General features: G+C 55.0%; 5 protein-coding genes across 5 annotated transcripts; 2 read left to right on the forward strand and 3 right to left on the reverse strand.

Annotated features, from left to right (window-relative positions):
* Positions 1 to 195: 195 nt before the first annotated feature.
* Positions 196 to 3,736, forward strand: ATEG_02009 (uncharacterized protein; the record flags this gene model as incomplete). Its single annotated transcript, XM_001211187.1, has 3 exons — positions 196 to 2,412; positions 2,437 to 3,663; positions 3,692 to 3,736. The coding sequence occupies 3 exons, from the start codon at positions 196 to 198 to the stop codon at positions 3,734 to 3,736; spliced, it is 3,489 nt and encodes a 1,162-aa protein (XP_001211187.1).
* Positions 3,737 to 4,278: 542 nt separating this feature from the next.
* On the reverse strand, positions 4,279 to 9,081 carry ATEG_02010 (uncharacterized protein; the record flags this gene model as incomplete). The annotated part of the gene is made up of 4 exons (XM_001211188.1): positions 4,279 to 5,471; positions 5,533 to 5,664; positions 5,776 to 8,796; positions 8,910 to 9,081. 4 exons carry the CDS (start codon positions 9,079 to 9,081, stop codon positions 4,279 to 4,281), a joined length of 4,518 nt encoding a protein of 1,505 aa, XP_001211188.1.
* Positions 9,082 to 9,934: 853 nt separating this feature from the next.
* On the reverse strand, positions 9,935 to 11,911 carry ATEG_02011 (putative GTP binding protein (GTPBP1); the record flags this gene model as incomplete). The annotated part of the gene is made up of 3 exons (XM_001211189.1): positions 9,935 to 10,224; positions 10,286 to 11,798; positions 11,861 to 11,911. 3 exons carry the CDS (start codon positions 11,909 to 11,911, stop codon positions 9,935 to 9,937), a joined length of 1,854 nt encoding a protein of 617 aa, XP_001211189.1.
* Positions 11,912 to 12,639: 728 nt separating this feature from the next.
* ATEG_02012 (U4/U6-U5 snRNP complex subunit LSM3) lies at positions 12,640 to 13,193 on the reverse strand (the record flags this gene model as incomplete). The annotated part of the gene is made up of 4 exons (XM_001211190.1): positions 12,640 to 12,674; positions 12,744 to 12,780; positions 12,839 to 12,931; positions 13,065 to 13,193. The coding sequence occupies 4 exons, from the start codon at positions 13,191 to 13,193 to the stop codon at positions 12,640 to 12,642; spliced, it is 294 nt and encodes a 97-aa protein (XP_001211190.1).
* A 770-nt stretch (positions 13,194 to 13,963) lies between these two features.
* Positions 13,964 to 15,718, forward strand: ATEG_02013 (uncharacterized protein; the record flags this gene model as incomplete). Its single annotated transcript, XM_001211191.1, has 1 exon — positions 13,964 to 15,718. The coding sequence occupies one exon, from the start codon at positions 13,964 to 13,966 to the stop codon at positions 15,716 to 15,718; it is 1,755 nt and encodes a 584-aa protein (XP_001211191.1).
* Positions 15,719 to 15,995: the final 277 nt, after the last annotated feature.

Genomic DNA, 15,995 nt, shown 5'->3' on the forward strand with positions numbered 1-15,995 from the left:
GATGCGGAAGACGGGGAAAATGGATTTTTCTCTTTTGGGGTCGAAATGACGTCGGCCCGAGCGCGGCGCGTCTTCCGGCGCGTCTGCTTTTTCCCATTACTCACCCATACAAACCATCTGCAACCAACACTCCTCTCTTCCATTGTCCCTCCTGCGTAGGGATCCCTCCCGAGGGTATTTTGACTTATGCATACAATGGACGGAGCGGATATCAACGAACGTCCTTGGAAGAAACGGCGTTTCTTCGTGGACGACGACGAAGACGCCAATCATCCTCCGGTCGAGTCCATCCCCGCGACAAGCCACGACAGCGCCGTTTCGAAAGCCTCCCCAGTGAACGAATATGAAGAACACTGGAGACAAATATATTCACCCCGGCCACAGAATGTTCCCAGTCAAAGCTCGCAGGCCGAGCCCTCTGTCCCCGCTCCTTCGACAACACCTCGCCAGGAACAGTCACCGAGGCAAACACAGGACCCTGAGACTGTGGAGGAGGTTCTAGATCAAGGAAATGCCGATGGTTTTGACACTGAAGCCTTTACCAGCATTGTCGGAGAGCATCTCTCGCCAGACGCTCTGCGAAAGATTCGGACTGCGTCAGGAGGAGACTTAGAACGTGCGGTGAATATCTATTTCGATGGCTCCTGGAAATCATCTGCCGGTGGCGTGAGCAATCAGACTACATTGACTTCTGTGAATCGGAGGAGCTCTGCACGACCCACGGTCAATCAAAGAGCATCCGCTTCAAATAATGGAACCCCGCCTACTCCCTCCAACCTACATGCTCAACCGTCAAAGAGGTATATCGGAGCATTTGGTGTCGGTGGTTGGGCTACAAGAAGCGGGGTTGGCTTGCTTAAACATGGCGAACATGTTAACATTGAGCGCGAGAGGTCCCAGCCGGTTTCGAAGCGCGGTCGTAACGGCAGAGTCATCGCCAATCAGAAAGGCGACGTGCTGACGCGGTTCACTAACAAGTCTGGCCAAGAAATTGGCAGATTACCCCGAGAGACGGCCGAATGGGTATCTACGCTGATTGACCAGAAGGTCTGCAAGTTCGAGGGTGTCTGTGTATATGCTCCGGATAGAGTGCGGGTGAACGATACGATCTATATACAACTGCGCTGCTACCTCCGAATAGAAGCGTTCCAGCCTGGGTCGCTGAATGGACTTATGGATGATAACAGATCAACGGACCTCTTTGAGGAGAAGGAGAGTACGGAAGAGAAACGCCTGCGTCTCCGTCAAGTGGCGCTCGTGAAGCTTTTCGATGAGATAGGCCTCGAGTCCAACACGACGAACGACATGACCAAGAAACACAAGAAACAAGGCTTACTGCGTGCAGCAGAAATCCAAGAGCAGTACGATAAGACACAGAAGGACAGTAACGCGAACAACGACTCTTCCGAAGAAGAGGACACTCCGGAGCTGGAAGAAGACCAGCTTGACACGCTCTATAAAAAGGCCCAGTCATTCGACTTCAATATGCCAGAAGCAGAGCCCCCTTCCTCATTCACCATGTCACTCAGGAAGTATCAGAAACAGGCTCTGTACTGGATGCTTGCAAAAGAGAAAGACAATAAGTCTCCTCGAGAAAAGTCAATGCATCCTCTCTGGGAAGAATATACCTGGCCGACCAAAGATGTTGACGACAACACCCTTCCTGTCTTCTCTGGAATCGAACATTTTTACGTGAACCCATACTCTGGGGAGCTCAGTCTCGACTTCCCGGCCCAAGAACAACACTGTCTGGGCGGCATTTTGGCCGACGAGATGGGACTGGGCAAAACGATCGAAATGCTCAGTCTTATGCATGCGCATAGAAACGCCCCTCCACGCCTGTCCTCAAGTGGCATTAGCTCTGTCACAGACCTGCCGCGCCTGTCGACAACCTCTGGGGTGGTGGCTGCTCCGTATACCACCCTTGTGGTTGCTCCTACATCTCTTCTCTCACAATGGGAAAGTGAAGCCATAAAGGCGTCCAAAGCTGGAACCATGAACATCCTTGTTTATTACGGCAGCGACAAATCCGTTAACCTGAGAGAGCTCTGCTCGGCGAACAACCCAAATGCGCCAAGTTTGATCATCACAACTTATGGTGTCGTCCTCTCCGATTGCCGCCAGCACCTGTCACAGTCCTCATTCTCGGGCCACACGGTGGGAGGCTTGTTCTCGGTGGAATTTTTCCGGGTTATTCTCGACGAAGCCCACCTCATCAAGAATCGACGCTCCAAATCCGCAAGAGCTTGCTATGAGATCAAAGCCACCCATCGATGGGTGCTTACGGGTACTCCTATCGTAAATCGCCTCGAGGATTTGTTCAGCTTGGTGAGGTTTCTCAAAGTCGAACCATGGAATAACTTCTCCTTCTGGAAGACGTTCATCACCGTACCATTCGAATCCAAAGACTACGTGCGTGCTCTGAACGTAGTGCAGACTGTCCTTGAGCCCCTGGTCCTTCGCCGCACGAAAATGATGAAAACCCCAGAGGGGGAGCCACTTGTTCCTCTTCCTCGCAGAACGGTGACAATTGAAGAAGTTGAGCTTAGTGATCAGGAACGGGAGATTTACGATTACATCTTTACACGGGCGAAACGCGCATTCAACGACAATATCGAGGCAGGCACTCTTCTCAAATCCTTTTCGACTATATTTGCGCAGATCCTGCGTCTCCGGCAAACGTGCTGTCATCCTGTATTAACGCGAAACAAAGCTATCGTTGCAGATGAAGAAGATGCTGCAGCCGCAGCCGCAGCTGATGATACCAACGGATTGAAGGACGACATGGACCTGCAGGAACTGATTGATCGGTTCACAACGACAACGGAAACGGAGGCAGCGGGAGCAGAATCCGGCGAAGAGCAAGCCTCTTCCACATTCACCACATATGCTTTGAAGCAGATCCAGAGCGAGTCTAGCGGAGAATGCCCGATCTGCTCTGAAGAACCTATGATCAACCCGGCGGTGACTGCGTGTTGGCACAGCGCGTGTAAGAAATGTCTCGAGGACTACATCCGTCACCAAACAGACAAGGGCGAATCCCCCCGATGCTTCTCGTGCCGCGCATCAATCAGCTCACGAGACATTTTTGAGGTTATCCGGCACCCTTCGCCTAGCTCCACGCCCGCGGAGAACGATCTCTACGGCGCCACGCCGCCATCGAGCACCCAGGCACCCCCACGGATATCTCTGCGACGCATCAATCCCATTTCACCCTCCGCACACACTTCTGCCAAAATCCACTCACTAATTAACCATCTTTACCGTGTTCCACCAGGGACTAAATCCGTCGTGTTCTCACAATTCACGAGTTTCCTGGATCTCATATCGCCACAGCTCACCAAGGCTGGCATAACACACGTTCGCTTGGATGGAAGCATGTCGCACAAGGCGAGGGCTGAAGTTCTCGCCAAATTCAACAAAACAGAGACTTTCAACCAGGAGGAAATCGAGGATGAAGAAGGCATAATGACGCCCCGCAAAAAGGCCTCTACGTCCCAGACTGAACCTTCCCCGCAAGTCCTCCTGATCAGTCTTCGCGCTGGCGGAGTCGGCCTCAACCTTACCACCGCGAGCAACGTGTTCATGATGGACCCCTGGTGGAGCTTCGCGATTGAAGCCCAGGCAATCGACCGTGTTCATCGAATGGGTCAGCTGCGGGATGTGAATGTGATACGGTTCATTGTGAAAGATTCGATCGAAGGCCGGATGCTGCGTGTTCAGGAACGGAAAATGAATATTGCAGGCTCATTAGGGTTAATTGGAGGAGATGGGATGGAGGACGAAAAGAAGAAGCAGAGGATTGAAGACTTGAAGTTGCTGTTTGAGTGAGCGGCCTCTGCTAGGTCGGGCAGCTATATACATCTAGCTTTGAACATGTCGAATAATATAAGCCATATACAAGCTCTGCGCAACAATCCAACAGGTGCACTGGCCATTGACTGATTTCTTCGCCCACATGTTCCTTTTGAGATGAATTCAAATTGATTTCATTGACAGTACAGCGAGTGTGGAGACGTGTGTCCTTTCATATTTCCAGGGATTTGCAGACTCAAACAAAACATCGAATGATAAAACTACAGATTCACACCAAACAGCCATCCACTATTTCTTCGGGTGGATTACTTTTTCAAACTTCACTTTCATCTGATCAAGTGGACCGAGGTTTTCCTTCTGAGCCTTGCTCATAGTAGGAGCCTGTTTCGAAGTGGTTCTACCTGCAGCACCTTTGATGTACAGTGATCGTTAGACACTTCCATATAATGGCATCGACTACTGTTAGTACTTACCGGACGGAGACGCCGCCGAATGACTCTTCTGTCGAGGGTTATCGATGGCCTTTTCAAAGTCGTACGGATCCCGCGCTGGACACTGCGGACCCTTGAGCGCTTCCTGGCTGACCTTGGATCCTCCGGCTGTGGTCGTGTTCTTGCTCTGGCGGCTGGAATCACCCGCCGAGTAGTCCTGGCTTCGCTGTTCGTTCATGCCGCCCTGGCTGGTTGTTTGGTAGCCCTGCCCAGTGGTACCAGAACCAAGGGAGCTCTGACCGGTGCCCGTGCCAGCGGTTTGGGTCGGGCCAGAGCCGGACTTCTGGTAACCCTGGTCCATACCAGATCTGGTGGTCTGCCCGAGCCCTGACTGCTGGTAATCTTGGTTGAGTTGATGCATTCCAGGTTCGGTAGACTCGCCCATACCGGTTGACCTCTGATATCCCTGACTGGAGCCCATGCCGGATGATGATGTGACCCCGGGGCCAGTCTGTTGATACCGGGGCTCCGCGGCGGAGCCTTGGTAGGCCTTGTTTGTGCCCGATTGAACTGACTGGCTGATATCCGGTCTCTGGTGTGTCTGGTCCATGCTAGACATAATGGTGCCTTGGCGGTCCGATCTCTCGTGTCTGGCGTCGACGCCAGATCTTGCGGTCTCGCCGATGTAGGACTGTCCGTAGTTTTTGTCCTTGTCGGTTCTAGACATTATACCAGTGTCTGGCTGGCTGGAACCCCGAGTCATTCCACACGTCGGGCATGGGTGGCCCATAGTAGATCCAGACGCTTGGCTGAGTTCGGAGGGCTTGTATCCTTGACCCAAACCAGTTCCAGTAGTTGCTCCAACACCTGACTGGTTGTAGCCTCGGGCGATGCCTGACTCCTTGTATCCTTCATCCATAGCTGAGCCAGATGCCCTATCAAGGTTCGAGGTTTGATATTTCTCGCTCAAGCTACGATCAGTCGCGCTACCGACTCCTGGGCTAGTGGCTGATTGTCCGGTGCCAGTGCCAGCGCTTTGACCGAGACCCGATTGCATGTGGCCCTGGTTGACACCTGACTTGGAGTATTCCTGGTTGGCAGTAAAACCAGATCCGATGCTACTCTCAATACCGGACGCGTGAGGAGCCCGACCTGGGCCCGACCTCGTGTCGGAATAGACGCGAGACTTCCGCCGGTGTCTTGGAGTGGTGATTGTGCTGGGGACTAATGATGATAAGGGAGGATTAGTTAGAAATTGCTTGAAGAACTAGACGGGGACACAAACCTCTAATCTCTCGGGACGCGGGCTCCTCTTCTTCAGTGATAGTAGAGCCCATGCTACCTCCAATAGCCGGCACCACGATTTCAGGGCTTTGATGTTCCCGATTCAGACCAGACTTGGTTGTATCGGCGAGGCCTACGCCTTCTGAGCTGCCCTTGGTTCCAGAAGTGTCATAGGTGTGCCCGGCACCCGAGTGAGTAGATCTGGAAAGACCTGTGCCAGTGGTTTGATGTCCCTGGCCCATACCAGATGTCGTAGTGTCTCTAATTCCGGAACTCTTGTATCCATAGCCTTCACCAGAGCGAGACGTGTCTGTGAGCCCGGTTCCCTGAGAGGTGTCCATCGTCCCGTAGCTGTCATAGCTTCCGGGCATAGTGCGTGTAGTGGAGTCGGCAATGCCCGTTCCAGATGACTGATAAGTCTGTCCCGTGCCGGAACGTGAAGTATCAGTGATACCTGCGTCGCGGGAGGTGTCCCGCATTCCGGAGCTCTGGTAACCCTGGCTCGTGGTCGACTTGGAAGTACCTGCAAGACCAGCGCCGGCACCTGCAACACCCGCACCTGCGAGGCCGACACCTTCAGCCGTACCATGTCCAGATCGACCGTATTCCTGGCTTGTCTTTCCAAGGCCTGACTGAGGCATATCGCGGCTAGTAGGAGATACGTCGGTTGCCTCTTGCGTGCCGACTCCTTGACCCCGGTACCTTCCGTCAATACCAGACTTGGCTTTGTCTCCAAGCCCGGCTTTCTGATACGCTTGGTCGACGCCAGGCTGATCCTTCAGGCCGGACTTTTCATATCCCTCATCGAGACCGGACTTGGCAGTGTCCCCCGTGGTGGAGGACTTCTCGTCGCTGCTTCCAAGACCAATCTTTTTCTTGGCTTTCTGGATCAGGCTGGGCTTCCGTCCTGAAGGAGAACCGGAGGTAGTATCTTTCACGTCTGCGTCTTGAGACTTCTGGCCGAGACCAGATGTGTCGAGCTCACCAAGGTTCTTCTGATCGGTTTCTCCCATGCCGGATCTCGAATACCCCTGTGACAGGCTCGAGTCACCGGTGGTTCCTGTGGTGCCGACATTCTGATATCCAGAGCCAGCACCCATTGACTCCACGCCAGTCGTGCCTCCATGGGTCGACTTCTGGCCCATGACTCCTGCGTTATATCCCTGGGAGCCTTGCGCGACGTTTGAGTCACGAGTAGTTCCAGCCATGCCGGCACCCTGGTAGCCCGTGTCCGTTCCTCTAGTGTTGGTTTCACCGAGAGTGGACTTCTGCCCCATCTCCCTATCAGCGGTGCCGCCGGAGCCTTGATTTCTTGAGCCTTGGTAGCCGGAATCGAGATCAGAGCGCGAGGGTGTAGGTTCCACAATACCGGATCTCTTAGCATCAATGTCATCTGTACTGGACGTTTGACCAGCACCAGACTTCTGGTAGCCTTGTTTCATTCCCGATCCAGTGGACTTTCCAGCTATGGCTGAGCCCGCACCAGCTGCCAACCCGGTGGCAGCTGCTCCAAGACCGGCCTTCTTAGCGATGTCGCTCACGGCGATATGCTCCGTATCGGCACTTGACATGCCAGACGTTCCTGCGCTGCGAGCTGCGTCGGTCATGCCCGAACCCCGGTTTCCGTAGGTAGGCCCGCTGGATTTCGCAGCGTCTCTCATTCCTGACTTCCGAGATAGATCTCCAGACTCCGGCATTTGACTTGAAGACTTATTGTATCCAGATGTAGGCTTGATGTCACGGGTGGTACTGGACATGTCAGTCGTTCCAGACCTGTCGTAACCCTGAGCAAGCCCAGTAGCACCAGTAGCACCAGTAGCACCGGTCATACCAGCACCATGGTATCGCGAGTCATGGGTGCCACTAGTCATATCCGAACCCTGATATCCGGTTTGATGGGTGGAGGAGGTGGTGGTGTCTTTCAATCCAGATGACCGCGCCTTATCTCCCATAGCAGTCTGTCCCGTGGAAATTTTGTCGTATCCCTGGGACCGTCCTAGATCGCGAGAAGTGCTAGTGACGCCTGATCCTCGGTTTGCCAAGTCGTCTTCAAAGGTTTTAGTAGTGGTTGCGCCTTGCATGTCGGGTTTGCCGTAGCCCTGGGCACCAAAGTCGCGGGTTGTGCTGTCGTGAGATTTTCCGGTCATGTCGGAACCTCTGTGCGTCTTGCTGGTGCCGCTTGGCTTAGATGTGGTGGTAGAACCAGCAAGGCCGGAATGCTTGGACTGTCCATGAGTAGTATCGCGGAGGGTGGTGTCGCGGGTTGAGCCTGTCATGCCTGAGCTCTGATGATAGCTGCTATCGGGACCACTAGGTTTGATTGCAGTACTGCCGATGCCGGACTTTTTGAGTCCCTGGCTGTTGTCTGTCAAGCCAGACCCGCGAGTGGTGTCCGTCGCACCAGAGCTCTGACCGAGATCACTAGATTTGATGGTAGAGCCGCCGATATGGGAATGGGTGCTGTCCTTCAATCCAGAGTCACGAGTCGAGCCCATCATGCCTGAGGTTTGGTCGTAGCTCTTCTGAAGACCACTAGGTTTAGTGGTAGAACTGAGGTTGTATCCACGGACAGTATTAGTTCCTGAAGCATTATCAAACCCAGTAGATCTGCTAGTCCCCGCTGTTTCTCGAAGACCGGACGATCCCATCATCCCAGAAGTATGATGCGACGTATCCATACCACCCGGCCTCTCTCCAGAGATGGTGTAATCACCAAGGCCCGCCTTCTGGCCCATCTCGCCCAAGCCGGCTCGTTCATACGCGTGGGTGACCCCGGAGCCGTGTATTGTGTCTTTCATACCAGAGCGGTTGTATCCCTGACCCCTGTCGGTGGACAGCTGGTGCGCCTGAAACCCTGATCCTGATCCAGATCCCGAACCCGATCCATGGGCGAGGGTACTCTTCATACCACTGCCTCCGGCGGCCGCGCCTGAGCCCTGGCTAATACCAGACCGGCTCGTTCCACCCAGACCCTGTCCCATGCCGGAACCCTGCATGGCGGACGAGTCATCGGCCTTAGACGACAGCGAGGAGTACCCCGAGCCCATACCCGACCCCTGGGCTGCGTCACTCGGCCTGGAAGTGTGGGTGGCTGTGATATGGGAGGAGCGTTGCTCTGGGATGCCGCCACCTGTACCGCCGGTCTTGTAGGAGGTGTAGGACTGCTCCATGGTGGTCTTTCCATAGAGAGTGCTTCCAGCGCCGGCAGAACTCAAGTCCACGGACCGGCCGGTGTTCTGGTTGCCCTTGGGCGCACCCGGTTGGACTGTAGGACAAGACACAGGTCAGCTATGGGCTATGCCATGGGGGCTATAGGACAGAACAATGAAGACCGTGTCGTCATCAGAAGTTAAAGAAAAGCAGGAAAAGCAGTCTTACCATCCCGGTTGCCGCCATCATAGGGGTCGGTGATGGTTCCTTTGCCCTGGACGCCGGCCATAGGCTCGGTGCCGTTCTGGTTGATCCATTGGCGCTCAGCGGACTGCAGATGCGAGAGCTCGTTCCTCAGCGTGTCTGCGGCTGTATGCCAGGCTTTGTCTAGGGTCTCCATATTGGATGGAAGTTGCGCTGATGTTGAGGGTATATAGAACGAATGGTGGTTGGTTGGTCGATTGGATTAACAATTATGCAATTATGAGTTTTTTTGTCCTTTGAATAGTAAGATCTGAATTGATATGATCGATGTGCAATAGTAGTAGAAAATTGGTCAAGTGGTATCATGAATTGATTGTGAAGTAGACGTAGAAGCCCTAGAGTTGGTCCGGTGGTTAGGCTTGATATATACCCCGGTAGTTAGGTCCCAAACGGGACTACGTCAATGATCTCCTCGCAGCGCAAAGGGATTGTTTGCCATTGAGAGATCAGCTGCGTCTTGGGACAGTGACTGCGATGGCATCACGACTCGTCTTTGGGTTTCTCCTGACGTCAGCTCACGTGTGCCCCGGGCATTCCCCAAACAGGCAGTCTGGATGCCTTTCCGTGGTTCTTGCTGTCCATGGTCAACTTAATTCTGCTGCTCAACGCAGCCGCTATGATTCATACGGGGCGGATTGTTCTCGTGTTGGAGTTACTGCGTCAGGCATATCGTAGTTCACAGGTACAGAAGATGTACATCTGCCCTCCTATACACGTCACTTCGTCCTCTGAGAACGAGATGAAAGAAAGAAAAAGACGTATCCTGGGACCCATGGGAAACAATGAAGCAACGAATGAAACCAGCAAGTCTAGAGTATTCTCATATTCGTACTGCGTATGCGAGTATCCTGCGCGATTGAAGACGCGGTAAATGGCAATCATGCCCTGACAATGGACGGACCAGCTAGAGCAACAAAAATGCAGAAATGCAGAAAACGCCGGGTAAATTGCACCAGAGAAACACACATATGAAACCAGAGACAGAAGAATCAACGACTAGTCTCTTCCTCCTTCTTGGGGTCCAACGGATGGTTGGGGTCGTATCCCACACTCTTGACAATCCCCAAGCCTTTCGTCTTGCCCTCGCGGAACAGCACCCGGTCTCCCGGAGCCAGGAATTCGGGGCGTTGGATGAATCGGAACGCAACCAGCGCACGATCACCAGTCCGAATGAAGGGTCGATCGATGTCGATGACCTGGCAGGTCTGGCTCACGGCCCCGACATGTAGCATCGCCTGATAGCGAGGCTTGATGGTGGTGGCATGGGAGAGGATGAGAACTGTACCACGTGAGTCAGTCAATATAGAACTTGTAAGATAAGACAGACGGAGAACACCTACCCTCGGCGACAAACTCGCGGAACACCTTCGGTGGCTGGTCCAATTTCTTGAGAACAACCATCCCTTTCCGGACTTCCTTCCGGCGGACGCGCTTCAGGGCGAACGATGCCGACTGTCCGGCAAAGCAAGCATTGACCCCGATGCGCTTACGTTCGATGGACTTGATAGTAGTGGTGGTGAACTGACCCAGCGAATCCGGGCCGACCAGCACGGGGTCGCCGGCGTGGATGACCCCCGACTTGGCCACGCCGGAGACGACGGTCCCCACATGTGGCACGGAGAAGGTGTCGTTGATCAGCAGCTCGAAGGGAGCTTCCACGTTGTATTGGCCCCGGTGCGGAAGGACGTTCAAGAAGGTTCGCACCAAATCCAGATTCTCGCCGGTCACGTTCGAAACCTGGAAAATGGGACAGATCCGCTGGCTGACGAACTGGGTGGCGGTGTTGATTGTCTCCTCCATGTCTTTCACGAAAATGGGGATCTTGCGCGCCCCAGGGGACTTGAGGATCTTCGTGAGCTGCGAGATAGTCTCCTGGAGAATCTGGGGCGGACAGATATCGATCTTGGTCACAATGACCATGACTGGAACATTCAGTGCCAACGCGATGCCCAGGTGCTCCTTGCTCATTCCGATCAAGCCGTTGTTCGCCGCGACCATGAGAAGACAGTAGTTCGGGCTGCTGCTCAGCATGCCAAACACCGTCGTCCGCAAGTACCGCTCATGACCCGCCAGGTCGGAGAAGGAGATGACCTTGGCCGACCGCCGGCCGATCTCTTCCCACGACAGCTTACGGCCCTGCGAGCTAGAGATGATCTCTCCGTGGCTATCAAAACCCATGATCTCCAGTCCGACCGAACTGGTCCGGCCGCTCTCGATCTCGTGCTTGTGGCGGAACAGGTTGACGCGGGCCTTACCCCGACCGTCATCCAGATTGCCCTTGACAAGGACCCCCAACATGGTGCTCTTTCCGGCGTCCACGTTGCCCACCACCGCAATACGGATTTCGGCCATCTCCTCGACGCGGTCCGCCGGCTGCCGGATCAAGATCTTGCCCCAAGCGCCCTTGACGCGGTCATTCTTCACGCGGGACTCCTCAGGGCCGCCGACATTGTAGGTCATGAGGATGCGGCAGTGCGCAGGAAGGGAGCCGGCGGCGTCGCGCAGGCGCTGTAACGCCGCGTTCCACTGGGGGAGGTCAAACCCCATGGACTCGCCACCATCTTCCAGTCCCAAGTCGAAGATGGTCTCACCGTGGCCCTCATCAATGCGGTCTTGGAGTAGCTTCGCGAGTTGCTGGATCGCCTCCTCGGCATTGTCACCGGTGTCAAGGAGGAGGTCTTTGATTTTGACGGTCTTGGGGGCGTCGGATAACTCCAGCTGGTCCAGGATGTCGAGTTCGGCATGGTCCTCGTGGCCGGCACGGGACACGCTCGCCGTCTCGTAACCGCTGTCGCTGGGGGCGGGACGGGTGGCCTGCTGTTTGTCTGCGTATTCGGCGAATTCGCTCAGCGCCTGGAGTGGAGGGGTTAGTGTTGGCACTAGTATGGTCGCGGGAGACGAAGCGACAAACGTACCATTTCGCCTCGTCGCCGCTCCTGCAACGAGAGTTTCGGTGCCGTTGGCATTGCGATGAGTGTCTGAAGAGTATGGAACCGTTGGGGATATCAAAACAAGGTAAAAGCGCGTGGTCGAAGAGCGAAAGGATGTTTAGTACGGTCGGAAGCAGGACAGTCGCCGTTGGCGCATTTACGAGTGTATTCGTCTGATCATAATTCCACTGGGAGGATGAGAGGAAGGATGAACGGTAAACCGAACAAGATTGGGAGCAGGTGTAGTGGAGAAGAGTGTAGTGATTGTGAGGAGAAGAAGATGGGGAGGAGAGGAATAGGGAGGATGCTTTATCGGTTATCGATAAACTCGAGTCATCATCCATTTTGACTCATCCGATCCGTTCATGAGGCGGTGCGCATGCATGGCCACACTAGCATCAACCAGCATTGCGACTAGTCTACGACAGACTACCATCACCTACTGGAACATTCTGCGATATGACTCGCATTGTTATTCAGGACTAAATGCAGCCAACTGACTCAGTAATGCCTCGATTCGTTGTATCGGCGGTGGTCGTGGGTCATCTGCATGACCGCATCATGCCCTCAGATTTGAACCGCACGTTCGCCCTTTGATCGTGACCGTCGGAAAGCACTCTGGTGTCCTTGGGTTCTCGTAGAATTATCTTCTGACTCAACGGGGGAGTCAATAGTCCCCCACAACCTTTCTCAGTCCCTTCTCGCTCCTTCAAGAATATTCCTCTTCCGTGGTTGAAGCCGTCGAATTATTCCTCGGGTCGGGATTATGCCTGGGGGGAAATGAGAACAACGGAGTCTCCTGTCGTTTATATTAGCCGTTGTCTGTAAACAGCCGATCGACTGCATCGTTCGGTTCCTCCCAACGTACCGCGCACAAACAGCATTTCTTCCTGTTTCTTAATCGTCTGTACCGACAGATCAGTATACCATCGCTGGCTCTGGCTTCACCGGAGGATCGCATACCCGGATGGTCTCTTCTTCGTTCTCGTCGTCCTCCACCACGTAGATTGTCTCTTCGACGTCGCCCAGAACGAGGTTGCAATGGCTGTCGTACGCCTGTCAAGGGGATATTAGTCTGATGGCGAAGAGATTTCGATTTCTGATATGAGCGGGACGAGCTGAAGGTGATGCAGCATGTTTTTTCCCACGCGCTCAGCATCAGCTCGCATCGCTCGAAAAGCTGACGTACGTGTAGACGACCCTTCAATTCGCGATCGCCGCGCAACTTGACAAACACAATCTCATCCAGCGACAGACGGACCAGATCCAAGGGTTCGGAGACGGAGGGGGCAGAGCCCGCATCCTCAGTGTCGGCCATGACGAAGATGAGGGGCGACGGATGAAGCGACGGAGGATCGGTGAGATCGAGATCGGGCCTCGTAATGTTAAACAACAGAAGAGGAGTAGCTCGGGACTGCTGTACGAATGGCTAGAACTGCAGGCAGAGAGATCCAGTCAGAAGAGAGAATTGGGCGCAAGTCGGGGTAAATTAGCCGCGGTGAAAATGAGGAGAAACGGACAGGGATTGTGGTTGATTCCCTTATAACTCATGCAACCTCTTTGCTGTCCTCTATTCTCTCTGCATCCAGCAGTTTCCCCGTGGTGTCGTGGTGATGATGCGGGCCAAAGTCGTCCAGGTGGGAGAGAGGATCATTCTCTCGACCTCGTCGTCCACTTCCTCGTCGTCTTCTGCTGTCTCGTGCGGTCGCAGCCCACTGTCGGGCTCCACTCGCCCAGTACCCGCTCCAGATTCCACTCGGTGGAGGCCAGCTACGCTCCCTTCATTGCTCCCTCATCATTCCATCCGTCATCTTCATCTTCATCGTCTTCATCGATCATGTTCGCTTTCTTCGCGTGCAGTCTCGGGGAGGCGTTCGTTGGCGACCGTCGTGGAGGGGAAGCCGGTCGCATCGCAGACTCACGCCACAACGACCACTCCTAAAAAGACTCCACCTAAACAAGAGAACCATGAGAAACATGATCCTCTGCAGTCCCGGTTCTACTCCGTCCTGCAAAATGGCCAGCCCGATCAGGTCATGGATATGTTGGTCGACCCTCGTTTTACCTCGCTGATTGAATCCATGCCCAATGCCCTCTTCACCGAGGCCCTACACTTACTCTCTCCCGACTACTTTATCGTTCCGTATCGGGAGATCCACCGCAATCTACATCCTCAGGGTCGTCAAGATCAAGAAGTACAAGTCGCTGGAGTCCATCTTCAACGACTTTGCCACGAATCTGGCTACCATCGTGCGCATCCGACGGTCGGCCGGTCACCCCCTGGGACTGGCTGAATACACCCATCTGTTGGATTGCGCTCGCGCCATCGGTGATGGCCTTATGGCAGATCATGTCTGGCACAATTTGAAGCAAGACGGTATTGTACCCGATCTCAAGTGCTACAACTACTACATGGAAGCCAAGGTCTGGGACGGTGCCCACAGTGGGCTGGAACGGTACCGTCTGCGAGTCACCCCTTACTCCTATCGAAAGAGGCGCTTTCCCACCGCCAATACCGGCTGGAAGGGCTACGGGACTGCCGTGAGAAGCGTCCGGAAGGAGGTCCTCCAGATCTTCCACGAGATGTTAGAACAGGGCACCTACGGCGATGAGACCAGCTTCGTCAACGTCATGCTGGCGTCCTGCCGCGTGGGACACATGCGAGGCGTCGAGAATGTCCTGAAGACCGTCTGGAATGTCGACGTGGAAGCCATCCGCAACGGCCAGTCCGAACTCCCCGCCGTCACCAGATACCCCCGCGCCTCTCCCCTGCATCCAACTGGGAACCTCCTTTTCGCCGTGGCCCATGCGTTCGGGACGAACAGTGACATCTCGGGCGCCCTTCGCACAATCGACTTTATCTCCGCCGCCTACGACATCACCGTTCCCGACTCTGTCTGGCATGAGCTCCTCGAGCGCGCCTTCGTCCTCTCGCGTCGTCGATTCGGCGCCAACGCCGACAAGAACGCGCGCGGCCAATTCCCACCCGACGCCCTCAACGGGATGTTCAAGGCCATGACTTCCGACCCGGTCAACGTGCGACCCACCATCAACACCCACCGCATCCTCGCCAAAACGGCCTGGGAGCGTAAGGACTTGTCCGAGTTTCAGCACCACATGCGGGCTGCGTACGACCTGCTGAAAGCCGCACGGAAGCAGCGCAAGGCCGCGCGAGCTGCGGTCGAGACCTATCTGCAGCAGATCGCCTCCGTCTCCGAGACCTCCCCGCAGGCACGCGCGCTGTTACAGTCGCGCGAGTTCGCCGAGGCGGTGCACGTCTACGATCTTCACCGCTGGCGTACGGTGCAGCACACGATCGTGATGGAACGGCTCGCCAAACTCGCCTTCATCCACCACCGCTGGACCGACCGGCGCGATTCCTCCTGGAGCCACCGGCTTCTGCCGCAGGAGCTCGAAGAGTGGCGCGACTTTCTCCCGGAGACCCTCGAGCACCCGCTCCCGTCGGGCCGCGTACAGTTCCAGGGCCGCACCACCTTTGAGGACGCGCGGTTGACGCCCCATCGGTGGGTGCCCATCCGCCGGCCGCCTTGGGGCCGTACGGCGAGAGATGCGCGGCCACTGGATGACGAGTTTGGAGAGGTTGACGATGACTTTCTCTGGGAAGACTTTAAGCGCGCCAACCCGCAGCTGAATCTGAGCTTTGCGCCCTTGTCGCGGCTGTTCAATGGGGTTGGGAAGCGGGTTCACGCGGCGCGGGCAGCCTCGCATGCGGTACCTCAACCCGAGGTGCACTGCGTGGAGCGCGAGGTCGTCCGCGAGATGCCAGTGGAACAGCGGGAGGAGTCGCTGGGGCTTCCAGCTGGCCTTGACCTCGCTATGTAGACAGGTCGCTAGCCTCTATTTTCTTTGTTTTGCAGTCTCTTTCCTGTTCGTGTCTATCCTGGAGATGGACCTATAGCCGATACCACAGCGTGACCAATGACACTCATTATGCCATCGAGCGTAGCTCTATATACACGAGTAGCCTCCATTACAAGCCAAATAATACAACGGCCTAACATAATATACATACACGAGGCGGACTACGTCACGCGCTCCTTATTCAAGTCGTTAACAGCCATGTACCTCCCAAAGGTAATCCAGCCCCAGCGAAACCACA

The sequence above is a fragment of the Aspergillus terreus genome, genomic scaffold (genome assembly GCF_000149615.1).
Source record: "Aspergillus terreus NIH2624 scaffold_3 genomic scaffold, whole genome shotgun sequence".
Classification (NCBI taxonomy): Eukaryota; Fungi; Ascomycota; class Eurotiomycetes; order Eurotiales; family Aspergillaceae; genus Aspergillus; species Aspergillus terreus.